This window comes from Microcaecilia unicolor, chromosome 4 (assembly GCF_901765095.1).
Source record: "Microcaecilia unicolor chromosome 4, aMicUni1.1, whole genome shotgun sequence".
Classification (NCBI taxonomy): domain Eukaryota; kingdom Metazoa; phylum Chordata; class Amphibia; order Gymnophiona; family Siphonopidae; genus Microcaecilia; species Microcaecilia unicolor.
In genome coordinates, this window is record NC_044034.1 from 176,037,054 (window position 1) to 176,054,794 (window position 17,741).

A 17,741-nucleotide genomic window follows, 5' to 3' on the forward strand; every position below is an offset into this window, starting at 1 on the left:
GGGGTCGGTTGCCTCCCGGGTCGACTCTCCATTGCCTTCGGTGGAGGAACCTTCACCGGAGTCTCCTGGGGAGTCGACTTCTCGACATCGTCATCGAGGTCACCGCACTTCTATGTCGAGACGGACTCGGATCCGGGCTGCTCTTTCTGAGTTGTTAGCCCCATCCGATGATGGCTCATCTGATGAAGAATGGGGATCATGGAGTTTTCTCTGCCGAGGATTCTCTAGGTCTTCCGTCTGATTCGACCCCCTCACCTCAGAGACAGCTCTCCCCTCCGGAGAGTTTGTCTTTTTCATCTTTTGTGCGAGAAATGTCTGAGGCTATTCCCTTCCCTGTGGAGACTGTGGATGAGCCCAGGGCCAAGATGCTCGAGGTCCTGGATTATCCATCTCCACCTAAGTCTTCTACCACAGCTCCTTTTCATGATACACTCAGGGAAGTGCTGATGAGGAACTGGGAGAAGCCTCTTTCTTGTCCAACTATTCCCAAAAAGGCCGAATCCCAGTATCGGATCCACGGGGAACCCAGTTTCGTCCGGCCTCAGTTGCCTCTTGATTCTGCGGTGGTGGATTCCGCTCTCAGAAGAGCTAAGAGTTCTAGGAACTTTGCCTCGGCGCCCCCGGGGCGAGAACATAGATTCTTTTGGGAGGAAGGCGTATCAGGCTGGCATGCTCGCTTCCAAAATCCAGTCCTACCAGCTCTTTACGAGCATTCATTTGCGGAACTCAGTGCGGCAGCTTGAGAGTTTGGTTGATGCACTCTCACCGGAGCAGGCCGAGCCTTTTCGCCAAGTGGTCAGGCAGCAGAAGGCGTGTCACAAGTTCCTGTCCAGGGGCATTTACGACACTTGCGATGTGACATCTAGATTTTCTGCTATGGGTATAGTGATGCGCAGACTCTCATGGCTGCGTGCCTCTAACCTGGAGGAGAGAACTCAGCAGAAAATTGCAGATATCCCTTGCCGGGGGGATCATCTGTTTGGTGAGAAAGTCAAAGAGCTGATTGATCACCTCTATCAGCGTGATAACGCTATGGACTCTCTCTCCCGCCGGGCGCCTTCTGCATCCGCTTCCTCTTCTAGGAAGTTTTTTAAAGGGAAGAGAAGTGCGCCTTACGCCTCTAGGGGCCGTAAGTACACTCCTACTTCTCGACAGCCGGTTCAGGCTCTGCCACAGCACGCTCGTTCTCATCAACAGCGTGCACCCAAGCAGGCCCCTGCAGCTCCCCAGCAAAAACCAGGGATGGGTTTTTGACTGGCTCCAGTTGAGCATAGCCACCATAAATGTGTCCATGCCGGACGACTTGCCTGTCGGGGGGAGGTTAAAATTTTTTCACCAAAGGTGGCCTCTGATAACCTCCGACCGGTGGGCTCTTCAAATAGTCCGGTTAGGATACACCCTCAATCTGGAAACCAAGCCTCCAAATTGCCCACCAGGAGCTAAGTCCTTCAGCTCCCAACACAAGCAGGTACTTGCAGAGGAACTCTCCGCCCTTCTCAGCGCCAATGCGGTCGAGCCCGTTCCACCAGGGCAAGAAGGGCTGGGATTCTATTCCAGGTACTTCCTTGTGCAAAAGAAAACAGGGGGGATGCGTCCCATCCTAGACCTAAGGGGCCTGAACAAATATCTAGTTCGAGAAAAGTTCAGGATGGTTTCCCTGTGCACCCTTCTCCCCATGATTCAGGAAAACGATTGGCTATGCTTTCTGGACTTAAAGGATGCGTATACCCACATTTCGATACTTCCAGCTCACAGAAAGTATCTACGGTTTCGGTTGGGAACGCAGCACTTTCAGTACTGTGTGCTGCCCTTTGGCTTGGCGTCTGCGCCCAGAGTATTTACCAAGTGCCTGGCAGTCGTTGCAGCGTCGCTACTCAGATTGGGAGTGCATGTGTTCCCTTATCTCGATGATTGGCTGGTGAAGAGCACCTCCCAGGCAGGAGCTTTACAGTCCATGCGGATGACTATTCAACTGCTGGAGCTTCTAGGGGTTGTCATCAATTACCCAAAGCCCCATCTCAACCCAGTTCAAAAACTGGAATTCATTGGGGCTCTGTTGTGTACAAAGACAGCTTGTGCCTACCTTCCCGAGCCAAGAGCGGGGCAGTCTTCTGTCTCTAGCCTCCAGGGTTCAAGCGTCTCAGCAGATCACGGCTCGGCAGATGTTGAGACTTCTGGGGCACATGGCTTCCACAGTTCATGTAACTCCCATGGCACGTCTTCAAATGAGATCGGCTCAGTGGACCCTAGCTTCCCAGTGGTTTCAAGCTGCAGGGAATCTAGAAGATGTGATCCAGCTGTCCATCGACTTTCAGAATTCACTTCAGTGGTGGACAGTTCGATCCATTCTGGTTTTGGGACGCCCATTCCAAATTCCTCAGCCACAAAAAGTGCTGACGACGGATGCATCCCTCCTTGGGTGAGGAGCGTATGTAGATGGGCTTCACACTCAAGGAGCTTGGTCCCTTCAGGAAAAGCATCTTCAGATCAACCTCCTGGACTTGCGAGCGATCTGGAACGCTCTAAAGGCTTTCAGAGATCGGTTATCCAACCAAATTATTCTGATTCAAACAATCAGGTTGCAATATACTACAGAAACAAGCAAGGGGGCACCAGATCTCGCCCTTTGTGTCAGGAGGCTGTGCAGATGTGGCTTTGGGCTCATCAACACGGCATGTGTCTCCAAGCCGTATATCTGGCCGCCGTAAACAACTGTCTGGCTAACAGATTGAGCAGGATAGTGCAACCTCACGAGTGGTCACTCAACATGGCTGTCGCCAGGAAGATCTTCCGAGCGAGGGGCAACCCCTCGGTGGATCTTTTTGCCACTCAATTCAATCACAAGGTCCCTCAGTTCTGTTCCAGACTACAGGCCCACAGCAGGCTAGCATCGGATGCCTTTCTCCTTCATTGGGGGACAGGCCTTCTGTACGCATATCCTCCCATACCTTTGGTGGGGAAGACTTTGCTGAAACTCAGGCAAGACCGCGGAACCATGATTCTGATTGCGCCTTTTTGGCCCAGTCAGATCTGGTTCCCTCTTCTTCTGGAGTTGTCCTCCGAAGAACCATGGAGATTGGAGTGTTTTCCAACCCTCATCACTCAGAATGAGGGGATGCTTCTGCATCCCAACCTCCAGTCTCTGGCTCTCACGGCCTGGATGTTGAGGGCGTAGAGTTCGCCTCCTTGGGTCTTTCTGAGAGTGTCTCCCGAGTCTTGCTTGCTTCCAGAAAAGATTCCACTAAAAGATGTTACTCTTTTAAATGGAAGAGGTTTGCCGTCTGGTGTGACAGCAGGGCCCTAGATCCCTTTTCATGTCCTACACAGACCTTGCTTGAATACCTTCTACATTTATCAGAGTCTGGTCTCAAGACCAACTCCGTAAGAGTTCACCTTAGTGCAATTAATGCTTACCATCAACGTGTAGAAGGTCAGCCTATCTCTGGACAGCCTTTAGTTGTTCACTTCATGAGAGGTTTGCTTTTGTCAAAGCCCCCTGTCAAACCTCCTCCGGTGTCATGGGATCTCAACATCGTTCTCAACCAGCTTATGAAACCCCCTTTCGAGCCACTGAATTCCTGCTATCTGAAGTACTTGACCTGGAAGGTCATTTTCTTGGTGGCGGTTACTTCAGCTCGTAGGGTCAGTGAGCTTCAGGCCCTAGTGGTTCATGCTGCTTACCTTAAATTTCATCAAAACAGAGTAGTCCTCCGCACGCACCCTAAGTTCCTGCCAAAGTTGGTGTCGGAGTTCCATCTGAACCAGTCAGTTGTCTTGCCAACATTTTTTCCCCGTCCTCATACAAGTCCTGGTGAAAGCAAGCTGCACACTTTGGACTGCAAAAGAGCATTGGCCTTTTATGTGGAGCGGACAAGCACCCACAGACAGTCCGCTCAGTTGTTTATTTCTTTTAATCCCAACAAGAGGGGAGTTGCTGTCGGGAAACGCACTATATCTAATTGGCTAGCAGATTGCATTTCCTTCACTTATGCCCAAGCTGGGCTGACTTTAGAGGGCCATGTCACGGCTCATAATGTTAGAGCCATGGCTGCGTCAGTGGCTCATCTGAGGTCAGCCACTATTGAAGAGATTTGCAAGGCTGCAACGTGGTCATCAGTCCACACATTCACATCTCACTACTGCCTTCAGCAGGATAGCCGACGTGACAGTCGGTTTCGGCAGTCGGTGCTGCAGAATCTGTTTGGGGTTTAGAATCCAACTCCAACCCTCCTAAGCCCATTTCTGTTCTGTTCCAGGCTGCATTCTCAGTTAGAAATTTCTTGTTTCAGGTTAATCCTTGTTATGCCCTCGCCGTTGCGAGGTCCAGTTGACCATTCTTTGTTGTGTTGAGTGAGCCTCAGGGCTAGGGATACCCCACATGTGAGATTGAAGGGGGGCAGACTCAAGAAAAATGTCAGGAAGTATTTTTTCACGGAGAGAGTAGTGGATGCTTGGAATGCCCTCCCGCGGGAGGTGGTGGAAATGAAAACGGTAACAGAATTCAAACACGTGTGGGATAAACATAAAGGAATCCTGTTCAGAAGGAATGGATCCTAAGGAGCTTAGCCGAGAGTGGGTGGCAGAGCCGGTGGCGTGAGGCGGGGATAGTGCTGGGCAGACTTATACGGTCTGTGCCAGAGCTGGTGGTGGGAGGCGGGGCTGGTGGTTGGGAGGTGGGGATAGTGCTGGGCAGACTTACACGGTCTGTGCCCTGAAAAGGACAGGTACAAATCAAGGTAAGGTATACACAAAAAGTAGCACATATGAGTTTATCTTGTTGGGCAGACTGGATGGACCATGCAGGTCTTTTTCTGCCGTCATTTACTATGTTATATCAGCCTGCTCGTCCTCGGAGAAAGCGAAGTTTCTTACCTGAAGCAGGAGTTCTCCGAGGACAGCAGGCTGTATATTCTCACAAACCCTCCCACCTCCCCTTTGGAGTTGTATTTCTTTCATCTTTTGGATTCAACTGAGGAGCATGTCCACACGCCGAGCGGGAAGACGTGTGTGCGCATGCGCGGTGCAGTCACTCGCGCGATGGAACGCGGTTTGAAGAGACTTTTTAGATTTTACTAGAAAATCCTCCGGGTCGATGTGATGTCACCCCACATGTGAGAATATACAGCCTGCTGTCCTCAGAGAACACCTGCTTCAGGTAAGAAACTTCGCTTTATTGTATTTGTATCCCACATTTTCTCACCTCTTTGCAGGCTCAATGTGGCTTACAATATATCATGAATAATGGAAATATATAATGAAATAGACATTTAGTATTACGGAAAGAACTTGGATAACATGATAATGAAAAAGCATGATATTAGTATAACAAGCAAGTATTATAAGACAGTACTGGATATGTATGGAGGAGTTCACATTTGTTGATCTTTGTGGTATGCCTTGTTAAAGAGATGGGTCTTCAGTAGTTTGCGGAAGTTAGTTAGTTCATAGATTGTTTTTAAGTTGCGCAGCAGCGCGTTCCAGAATTGTGTACTCAAGTAGAAAAAGGTTGACGTGTGCGTTAGTTTGTATTTTAGACCTTTACAGTTGGGGAAGTGAAGGTTGAGAAATGTACGGGATGATTTTTTAGCATTCCTGGGTGGTAAATCTATCAGGTCTGACATGTAGGCAGGGGCATCTCCATGAATAATTTTGTGAACTAGGGTACATATTTTGAATTTGATGCCTTCTTTAAGTGGGAGCCAGTGTAGCTTTTCTCGTAGAGGTTTAGCATTTTCTTATTTTGTTTTACCGAATATGAGTCTCGCTGCAATGTTCTGGGCTGTCTGAGGTTTCTTGATTATCTGCTCTTTGCAGCCAGCGTAGAGTGCGTTGCAATAGTCTAGATGGCTGAGTACCATTGATTGTACTAGGTTACAGAAGACAGTCCTTGGGAAGAAAGGTTTTATTCTTTTTAATTGCCACATTGAGTGGAACATCTTCTTGGTTGTGTTTTTCGTGTGGTTTTCAAGTGTTAGGTGTCTATCAATGGTAACTCCAAGAATTTTTAGGGTGTCCGATATTGGAAGATTCAGTTTTGGTGTGTTAATGGTGATGGATTTGTTCGTGTTATGTGGCGAGGTGAGTATTAGGCATTGGGTTTTTTCTGCATGAAGTTTCAGCTGAAATGCATCCGCCCATGAATGCATGATATGTAGACTTTGGTTGATGTCATTGGAAATTTCCCTTGTTTAAATGGGATGTAGATCGTTACGTCGTCTGCGTATATGTATGGATTGAGGTTTTGGTTAGATAGTAGTTTGGTCAAGGGTATCATCATTAAGTTGAATAAGGTCGGTGAGAGGGGGGATCCCTGTGGAACTCCGCATTCAGGTATCCATTTGGCTGATGTAGTCGAATTAGATATCACTTGATATGATCGTGTGGTTTGGAACCCTTTGAACTAATTGAGAACGTTACCTCCAATTCCGAAGTACTCGAGGATATGTAGTAGTATTCCATGATCCACCATGTCAAAGGCGCTGGACATGTCAAATTGTAGAAGTAGTATATTCTTGCCAGTTGCAATCATTTGTTTGAATTTTGTCATTAGAGTAACTAGTACTGTTTCAGTGCTGTGGTTAGACCGAAATCCTGATTGGGAATCGTGTAGTATTGAGAATTTGTCTAAGTAGTTTGTAAGTTGTTTGGTGACCAACCCTTCCGTTATTTTGGTTATTAAGGGAATGGATGCTACTGGTCTATAATTGGTTAGTTCACTTGCACTTTTCTTTGCATCTTTGGGTATGGGGGTGAGTAGAATGTTTCCTTTCTCCTTCGGGAAGAGTCCGTTTTGTAACATATCGTTCAAGTGGTTCGTAAGATCTACTGTAAATTGTTGAGGGGCAGATGCCATTAGGTTGTTTGGGCATGTGTCTGATTTGCAGTGTGATTTGGCAAATATGTATAACACCTTGTTAAACATTTTTAGATCTGTCCAATGCCTGTGACTTACTACTACTTATCATTTCTACTAGACATACACAATGCTGTACACCAAACATGTAAAAGAGAGTCACTATTTGATAGAGTTTACAATCTATTCAAGACAAACAGGACAAATAAGAGATTAGGGAGTTATTGTGGGAATGATGAAAACAAACACTACTACTACTACTACTACTTAACATTTCTAGAGCGCTACTAGGGTTACGCAGCGCTGTACAATTTAACAAAGAGAGACAGTCCCTGCTCAAAGAGCTTACAATCTAATAGACAAGTGAACGGTCGGTCCGATAGGGGCAGTCAAATTGGGGCATTCTGGATTCACTGAACGGTAAGGGTTAGGTGCCGAACGCAGCATTGAAGAGGTGGGCTTTAAGCAAAGACTTGAAGATGGGCAGGGAGGGGGCTTGGCGTAAGGGTTCAGGAAGGTTGTTCCAAGCGTAGGGTGAGGCGAGGCAGAATGAGCGGAGCCTGGAGTTGGCGGTGGTGGAGAAGGGTACTGAGAGGAGGGATTTATCCTGTGAACGGAGGTTACGGGCGGGAACGTAAGGGGAGATGAGGGTAGAGAGGTAGTGAGGGGCAGCAGACTGAGTGCATTTGTAGGTAAGAAGGAGAAGCTTGAATTGAATGCGGTATCTGATCGGAAGCCAGTGAAGTGACCTGAGGAGAGGGGTGATATGAGTATATCGGTTCTGGCGGAATATGAGACGTGCAGCAGAGTTCTGAACAGACTGAAGGGGGGATAGATGGCTAAGTGGGAGGCCGGTGAGGAGTAAGTTGCAGTAGTCCAGGCGAGAGGTAATGAGAGCGTGGACGAGAGTTCGGGTGGTGTGTTCAGAGAGGAAAGGGCGAATTTTGCTGATGTTAAAGAGGAAGAAGCGACAGGTCTTGGCTATCTGCTGGATATGCGCAGAGAAGGAGAGAGAGGAGTCAAAGATGACTCCGAGGTTGCGGGCAGATGAGACGGGGAGGATGAGGGTGTTATCAACTGAGATAGAAAGTGGAGGAAGAGGAGAAGTGGGTTTTGGTGGAAAGACGATAAGCTCGGTCTTGGACATGTTCAGTTTCAGGTGGCGGTTGGACATCCAGGCAGCAATGTCGGATAAGCAGGCCGATACCTTTGCCTGGGTCTCCGCGGTGATGTCTGGTGTGGAGAGATACAGTTGGGTGTCATCAGCATAGAGATGATACTGGAAACCATGAGATGAGATCAGGGAGCCCAGGGAAGAGGTGTAGATTGAGAAGAGAAGGGGTCCAAGGACCGATCCCTGGGGAACACCAACAGATAAGGGGATGGGGGTGGAGGAAGATCCATGAGAGTGAACTTTGAAGGTGCGGTGGGAGAGATAGGAGGAGAACCAGGAGAGGACAGAGCCCTGGAACCCAAATGAGGACAGTGTGGCAAGAAGTAAGTCATGATTGACAGTGTCAAAAGCGGCGGATAGATCCAGGAGGATGAGGATGGAGTAGTGGCCTCTGGATTTGGCAAGGAACAGGTCATTACAGACTTTAGAAAGTGCTGTTTCTGTCGAGTGAAGAGGGCGAAAACCGGATTGAAGCGGATCAAGGATGGCATGAGAGGAGAGAAAATCAAGGCAGCGGCTGTGGACTGCGCGCTCAAGTGTCTTGGAGAGGAAGGGTAGGAGGGAGATGGGGCGGTAGTTGGAGGGACAGGTAGGGTCTAGTGATGGTTTTTTGAGGAGGGGCGTGACTACAGCATGCTTGAAGGTGTCGGGGACAGTTGCAGTGGAGAGAGAGAGGTTGAGGATATGACAGATGGAGGGGGTGATAGTAGGAGAGATGGTGTTAAGTAAGTTGGTAGGGATGGGATCAGAGGAACAAGTGGTGCATTTTGAGGAGGAAAGAAGGCGGGCGGTTTCCTCCTCGGAGATATCAGGAAAGGAGGAGAAGGAGGTCTGGGTTGGTTGGTTGAGGGAGAGGGTTGAAGGGTGAAGAGGAGGAGGTGGCTTGGTAGTGAACTCAAGGTTGATCTTTTGCACCTTGTCGCGGAAGTAGTCAGCCAGTGATTGAGGAGAGAGTGACGGGGGGTGGGAGCGGAGGGCACTTTGAGGAGGGAGTTAAGGGTGGCGAAGAGACGACGAGGGTTAGAGCTGAGAGAATTAGTCAATTGGGTGTAATAGTCCTGTTTGGCAAGGAATAGTGAGGACTGGAAGGAGGATAGCATGAATTTGTAGTGAAGGAAAACTGAATGGGTGCGAGATTTCCTCCAGAGGCGTTCAGCAGATCGGGCGCAGGAGCGAAGGTAACGGATGCAAGGGGTCAGCCAGGGCTGGGGATTAGTACGCCTTGTGGGACGGGAGGTGGATGGTGCAAGGGTGTCCAGAGCAGAGGAGAGAGTGGCATTGTAAGCGGAGACAGCCTCGTCAACAGACTCGGAGGACATGATGGAGGGGAGGAGATTAGAAATACTAGATGATAAGGTGGGAGGGTCAATAATCTGGAGATTCCTGGAAGTAGTGGTTAATGTTGGGCGGGGCTGAGGGGGAGGGTGAAGAAGTGTGAAGGTGATCAGGTGATGATCAGAGACAGGAAGAGCTGAGGTGTGGAAATTGGAGGGTGAGCCGGAAGAGGAGAGGACGAGGTCAAGGCAATGGCCATCACGGTGAGTAGGGGTGGTGGAACATAGCTGGAGGTTGAAGGAGGATGTTAGAGTGAGGAACTGAGAAGCGTGAGAGTTGGACAGGTCATCAACGTGTATGTTGAAGTCTCCGAGAATGAGGGATGGAGATGAGGGTTCAATAAAAACAGAAAGCCAGGCATCGAAGTCGGTGAGGAAGGAAGGGAGGGATTTATCAGGGGGGCGGTAAATGACTGCCACTCTGAGTGGCAACGGGTAGAATAGACGGATGGAGTGGACTTCAAAGGATGAGAAGCAGTGAGACTGTGGTAGGAGGAGGGGTTGGAAGCTACAGGAGGGCGAGAGTAGTAACCCGACGCCTCCTCCACGGCCAACTAGGCGGGGAGTATGGGAGAAGAGAGAGCCTCCATGGCATAGAGCCGCAACTGAGGCAGAGTCGTCAGGGGAGAGCCAGGTTTCAGTTAGGGCAAGCAGGTGAAGGGAATGAGAGATGAAGAGATCGTGGGTGAAGGGAAGTTTGTTGCAGACCGAGTGGGCATTCCACAGTGCACATGAGAAGGGGAGGGAAGAGGGGGGGAGGAGGGGAATAGATATGAGATTGGAGACATCCCGGAAACGTTTGCATGGATAGGACGAGGACAGGTGTGGGGGACCTGGATTGGGATTGATGTCTCCTGCGGATAGCAGGAGGAGGAGCAAGAGAGTGCGGAGGAGGGTGGGGGAGGTAGGGCGACGAAGGCGACGAAGACGGGATGCGCTTAGGAGGAATGGGGATGGGTTAATGGCAGGAAGGAAGTGTTGAAGGTTGAGAGCTAGGAAGGAGGAGGGGGACAGGAGAGATGGTGAGGTGGTGAGGGACGGGGGTGAGTAGGGTATTGCAGTAGTGAGCAAGATGGGAGAGGACATGGGTGGGCAGTGAGTTCCAGTGGTAGACAGCGGTAGGGGGAGGGGAAAAAGATTAGGAAGGGACAGGGCAAGGAAGAGAATGTGTAAAGGGGCCATAAGTAGTAACTGAGGTGTTACGGGTATATATGTAGTGACTGAGGTGTTAAGCGATAGATAGAACGGCAGAGCTGGATTAGAGGCTTAAAACTGGAATGGTAGGCAGCAGGCAGGTAGGCACTGCCCAGTAAGAACAAGTCACACCCACTATGTTTGAAAAATGTGGGAGGAAAGGAGGTGAAGAGCCTGAACACAGAGACAGAGCAGTTATCTGCAGGCAGATTAGGTTGCTTGGGAGGGTATATAAGAACTATCACCCTAGGGGTGGGTGGGAGGGATCTAAGTCTAAAATGTACAGACAGAGCTGCAGCACAGCCAGTTAATCTGTAAAAAAGGTGGATTTCTCAAGAAAAACTGGTATAGAAGGCTGCCCCTCTAACAGAGAATCAGGTCACACCCACTAAGTTTGAATTTGTGGGGGAGATTCAGAGACAGAGCTGCTAAGTCTAAAATGTACAGACAGAGCTGCAGCACAGCCAGTTAATCTGTAAAAAAGGTAAAACAGGGTACTGAACGAGTGAATAGGGGGTTAAGAGTTAAAAGCAGCCTCAAAAAGGTGATCTTTTAGCCTAGAATTGAATAGGGCCAGAGACAGAGCATGATTTACTGACTCAGGAAGTCTGTTCCAGCCATTCGGCACAGACGCAGAGTCTGGAGTTGAAGGTAGAGGAGAAGGGTTAAAAATAGGAGTGACTTACAGATGAATGGAGTTCCCTGGGATACTGAATGGTGGATCATCACCTCTTGTGAATCCTGCTTTGAAGAAATTGGGCTAGACAGTCCAGTTCTTGATGATTTAGCTCCTTTCTGCATTTCTGCTCATTTCATATCTCTTCTGATCAGTCTCTTTCATCTCCTCAGCCCCTGTGGCATTCCCCAGGGGGTTAGTCATTGCACGTCTGTTTCTAAACCCACTAACTAGTTTTGTATAGTATCTGGGTATTATGGGCTCTATGATGCAGATGATGAAGGTCTGTTTGCATAAATGGATCCACAATTCCCTAATCTTGCCTTTTCAAATGCCTGTCACAGTGCAGTTGCCTCTTGGCCGGAAAATGATTGACTCAAATGGAACCTGAGATTGTAACCATCTGGATCACTGGTAGGACATCCGATCTAGCAGACTTTCCTCTTTTATGTGGCTCTCTAATCTTGTTAGACTCTTTCAAGTATCTTGTTATCATCAACTATCCAACAACAATTGAAAAGTACATGTCATGACATGATGGATGTACTTTGCCGGTGGATGTGCACAGGGGTGGAGTTTGAGCACAGCATAGGCATAATGCACAAAAATGCATGTAGATTATAAAATACTATATTTGCATGTTTAAAGGACAAATACTGGTGTGGACATTTACCCCTGCTCTAGGGCTGGTGTATATGTCTTTGCCTGCCACTTATGCTAGTATTTTTTAAAAGAAAAATAGACACCCACTTTTCTTAATAAAATAGCACCTAAGTAGACACTTTTCTTACACTCTTCTTGTATTTCAGAATACTGTCAAACAAATGTTTATACTGATGTGTTAAGGCTATTTCTCGGATTCTGTAATTGTTCCATATGGATGTTGTGAACCTTACTGTCAAAAATGCTTCAAGATATATTGTTCAACTCTTACATAAACATCAACATTAGAAGTCTGAAAAAAATCATGCCTGATGTGTTTATTGATCATTTGTATTTCTAGCTTGTAATTAGGCATTTAGAAGGTAATTCTGTAAAGAGGGTGCCAACATCTAGGGACCGAGAATTCAAGTAAGGGGTGTAGTTTCCAGTTTCTGTAGTGGTTTTAGCACAGAGACGGTTCTAGCTACATTGGTATCAAAGGTCAGTCAGGAGATAGCCAGAGGAATCGGAGTCCTGTTAATGCAGGTTGACATGTCGAGTGCATTTGATGTGGTCCACCATGACATACTTTTAAATCTTTTAAGACATATTGGAATGGGTGATGTGGTTTATACCTAGTTTCAGGGGTTTCTGAGGTAATAAGTAGAAATAAAACAAGACAAAGAAAAGAAAAGATGATAATCTTTTCTTTATTGGACTAACAATACATTTTTTTTGATGAGCTTTTGAAGGTAAGCTTTCTTCAGATCAGAAATTTAGGAGTTTTTTTTTTAGTAAGCGTGCTTATGAGGTCAAGATTTTTGGCAGTCTGTCAGCTGCAAGGAATTCTAATTGTGCACCTCGGGGTTCACCTATTTCCCCTATGCTATATAGACCCCTGTTTACTAAGCCGCGTTGTAGGAGCACAAACATTTTAGTGTGCGCTAAAAATTAGTGCACGCTAACGCTAGAGACACCCATAGGAATATAATGGGTGTCTATTGTTAGCGCATGCTAGTTTTTAGCTAAAAAGTTAGTTTGGCTTAGTAAGCAGGGTCCTTAATATCTTAATGGCTCCTCTTGGAGATAGTTTGAGTAGTGGGGGTTTAAATCCTTTTATATATGTGGACATTATTAATAACATTTAAGACTGAATTCCAGTAATATTGAATATGATCAAATTAGGACTCTATTTTAGAATCGTGGGTGACATCCTTTAAACTTAATGTAAATAGGGATAAGACATTTTTAGTGCTGAGTAGTTCATTTAATCCTGTAGGCATAGATGAGCTAGAGATTGAGTATAAGACCTATAAATTAGAATCACAATTGAAAATTTTAGGTGTATTTGTGGACAATTTTGTACTTTTTGATAAATTCAAGTTGTTACCACAAAAGTATTTTGAACTTTGTAGAAGCTTAGAAGGATAAGATCCTATTTTAAACCTGAACTATTTCAGCTCTTAGAACAAACGTTAACGCTTGCCCATTTTGATTATTGTAATATCATATATCTTGGATGTCATGGATCACTTAGATAAAAACTACAGACAGCACAAAATACGGTGGCTCATTTAATTTATGGTAAACCAAAATTTGAAAATGTTACCCCATTGTATGTGAAGCTGCACTGGCTTTCTATAGAGACATGGGTGGTTTTTAAGTAATGCACCTTGGGTCTTTTTCGTTCTTAGTGGCACTTGTCCCAGCTATATGATAGATCTTCTTGACCTGCCTGTGAGAAACTGAGGTATCAATTCTAGAAACTACTTGATCCTCCAGGTTTATAAAACCTTTTTGTCAAAGATAATTCCATATCAGACTTCCAAATGGTGAAGTATTCTCACAAGAGAGCTAAGATCAATAACTAATTATCAACATGGGCTATTGTTAAGATGTGTTATTTTATTGTTAACCCCAGTTATTAGTAACTAGTTTCATTGCATAAAATAGGACCTGTGCTAAATAGCACTAGTTAGTGTTAAAATAGCACAACTTAGCTCTAGCCCAAGTTGTTAACTACACCCCTCAGTGACCAGAATACAGATATGTGCATTGTTGGGAGGAGTGGCCTAGTGGTTAGGGTGGTGGACTTTGGTCCTGGGGAATTAAGGAACTGAGTTCGATTTCCACTTCAGGCACAGGCAGCTCCTTGTGACTCTGGGCAAGTCACTTAACCCTCCATTGCCCCATGTAAGCCACATTGAGCCTGCCATGAGTGGGAAAGCGTGGGGTACAAATGTAACAAAATAAATAAATAAATATATATGCACATATACATGTCAATATACTGGCTAAGTGCTGTTCTATGAAACGGTGCCTTAATGTGATGAAGCATAGTGTAAAAGTGGATGTCCATATGGGCAGAATCTGGGCACGGTGCACAGTTACTTGCTTAAATGCAAGAATATTATAATTTATGTGCATTTTTTAGCAAACTAAGCGTGTGCATTTATATCGGCTCTATGGCTAGTATAAGTAGTTGGATCTAAATTATGTGCATATGTTTGCCTCTCGGGTGCTAAAATCCAACTTTTTGATGGGGTTATTTTACCAACTATAACATGGATTGTGGTGTGCACCCAGTGTTCACTGCAAACCACATTATAATAGTATTTGCATAAAAGTGAGTTGCTGTACGTTTTCCTTGTTTTGCATCTCATTACTATGTACCACAGGGTAATAGTGCTGCATTAGAGCTCTGAAACCAACATTAGAGCTCTTTAACATATTAAGGGGCAAATAATGCAGGCTACTATCCTAACTTAGCTTGATAACTCTACCCCCATAAACTGGCAAAAACTTCTGGAACCCTGAGAAATCTATGAATGTATGTCAATACATCTAATTTTATATCATTGACATATATGGTAATATATGGCTAACTAGTGTATCAGAACTTTGAAATACAAACAAAAAATCAACAGGATATAGAGCGTATGACTAGTGTATCAAACACAAGTTCCATCTGAGACCACTCGTTTTTTGTTTTTATGACATCAGGTATCTCATACTTCCTTGGACTCTAAAGAGGGAGATTTTTTTTTAAATACTATTAGGTAAGAAAATGAGAGCAGGTTCATGGAATGTGCAAAAGTATCTTTATAGCTGTGTTGATTTCCCTGCTCTTCTGATAACTATTTGCAAACTCAATCAAATACAAATGCACTTTTTCTCTTTTACAGTCATTCTCACTGTCTGTCTCTATTTTTCTGTCTGATTGTCATTTCCTTTCTCTAATTTTCTTTTCTTCTACATGTCTCCAACCCTCCTTGTGGATTAAAAGATGATAAAACATGGTGTATGTGACCTGCACCATTCTGCATTGTTGCTTTAGATGCGTTTTTATGTTATGTTTTTGTTTGTCTGTAAAATTAATAAAGTTGTGAACTTAAACATAGTGTATATATAAAAAGAAAAAAATCCAAACATAGAATAGAAGATCACGTGATATTTCAAACTTGGAATATCACAAGATGTAATAGATTCCAACTCTTTCTTTCATCTTTTCTCTGATACACTCAGATTTCCTGTGGTCTTATTGCTTTGATAATAACAGTGCAGGAGTATTTATATAGTAAATAGTAAAAGTAAATATGTGTCATAATGTAAATGTAAAAGTTCTAATCGCGGCAAGCTTATATCAACTGGACTGGATGAGTATTACAATAGCACCCAATTATGGAATGCCTTGCCAAAAGCTGTCAAAAAACCACTCAAAACCATCTCATCTTCAGGAAATTACTTAAGACCAGCCTATCCCGGAAAGCCTACCCCAAGGATTCAACATAAAACCTAAAGTCCTTCACAACAGCATATTCATGGACCATTTTGGACTCTCTTACCTTTACCCTTTTTCCTTCTTACCCTGTTCCTTCTATCCTATCTGATTACCACAATTTTATTGTATTTGTATAACCACTGGACTGGCGATAGCCTTTTCAGTACATTGTAAGCCACTTTGAGCCTGCAAACATGTGGGAAAATGTGGGGTATAAATATGCTAAATAAATAAAATAAATAAATATGCAAATCTGTTGCATATTGTACATCCACGTTTTCTCCCAAGGAAAGGCCAGTTATCTTTGCTGGCACAATTTTAATTTCACCCTAACCCGAATAGCAGAAGTGTTAGAATTTTTTTTCTCTAGGTTTTGGCATATTTGATTGGAAAGTATTGTTAGCTAATTTAGAATATCTGTGTTCATTTTCATCTCTTTCAGTTTTGTCAGCCTGGAGGATGGCAACTGTCACGCGAGAGAAGGCAACCTACCTTCTTTGTGGTTGTTCTGACAGACATCGATTCTAGTCGACACTACTGTTCATGTCTCACGTTTTATGAAGCAGAGATCAACCTCCAGGTAATAACTTCACAGCAGAGTCACATTCTTGGTTTTTATTATTATAACATTTTATCAAATATTTCAACAACATTTGAAATATTTAAGAAGACAATACCATATTACAAGAAAGGTGTTCAGCAAATACTTATAGAAGAGAAAGAAAAAAGTAAATGGTGACAGAATTCACGAGTGAGGGAGCAACGCTGGATCTGGTGCTCAAAAATGGGGAAAGCGTTTCTAATGGTCGAGTGGGTGCCCACCTAGACAGGGGAGGGAAGCCACTCCAAGTCACCGAGCTAGTAGTTGGATCACTATCTCAGTTTTGTACAGACAATAATTAATTATTTGTTGTTCCAAAAGTCATTGAAAACTTATCTGTTTAACAAATATTTAGAATGATTTTTTACATGTTTTACATTGGTTTTATTAATTACTTGGGACCTGCTTTGATTCTTATGTAGATAAAGGTGGGATATAAGTACAAGTATGGTATGGTATAGTAAGGTATATCTCTCCTGTCCCGCCTTTCTTCCAAAGTATACATATTGAGATCTTTAAGTCTGTCCCCCATACCCTTTATGTTAAAGGCCACTGACCATTTTAGTAGCCACCCTGTGGACCGACCCCATCCTATTTATATCTTTTTTTTTATTTGACTTGCTTACTTTATTTTTGTCTATTAGATTGTAAGCTCTTTTTAGCAGGGACTGTCTTTCTTCTATGTTTGTGCAGCGCTGCGTACGCCTTGTAGCGCTATAAAAATGCTAAATAGTAGTAGTAGTAGTAGTTTTAGGTGTGGTCTACAGAATTGTAAACAATATTCTGAATGAGATCTCACCAGAGTCTTATACAGGGGCATCATCTTATACCACCGGATGATCTCATCAGAGACTTATACTGGTCATTCCGCTGGCCAACTGCTGATATTTAGTAGAACTTAACAGGGCGGTGTGCTGAAATCAGTTCTGACCACTGTGTCAATGTCCAGGCAGTCATGGGGCAATCTGGAAGCAGAATTGAGATGGCCCGGAAGCAGTGGCGTCACGAGGGCAGCTGGCACCCGGGGCGGGTCGCCGCTGCGCACCCCCCCCCCCCCGGGTGCAGCGCGACGCACCCCCCCCCACCGTAGCGCAACACCCCCCCGCCCGCGAGAACATACCTGGAAGGCGGTGAGGGGCGGGTGGGAGGGCCAATCCGCCGAGAGGCTGAGGGGGTGTCGGCGCCTCGCTGGTTCCTTGCTCTCTCTGCCTCGGAACAGGAAGTAACCTGTTCTGGGGCAGAGAGAGCAAGGAATCAGCGAGGCGCCGACACCCCCCAGTGGCGTGCACCCGGGGCGGACCGCCCCACCGCCCCCCCCCCTTCCTACGCCACTGCCCGGAAGTTATGTAGACACCAGCAATATTCAGTGCTGGTGCCAACGCTGGCATAGCTAAACCAACAAGTAGGACTGTAAATAGCAGTCCTAACATTGCCCAGTTAGCTATATGGGTATAACACTAATATCAGCTGTACCTGCATAACTTCC

General features: G+C 45.5%; 1 protein-coding gene across 3 annotated transcripts in view; it reads left to right on the forward strand.

The window, feature by feature from the left end:
• The window catches only part of SBF2 (SET binding factor 2), a 919,918-nt gene that overhangs the window by 329,848 nt on the left and 572,329 nt on the right, over positions 1-17,741 (forward strand). For all 3 annotated transcript variants that reach the window (XM_030200990.1, XM_030200991.1, XM_030200992.1), the window contains exon 3: positions 16,097-16,234. In XM_030200990.1, the coding sequence (XP_030056850.1) occupies positions 16,097-16,234 (138 nt within the window). The remainder of the gene's footprint in view (positions 1-16,096; positions 16,235-17,741) is intronic.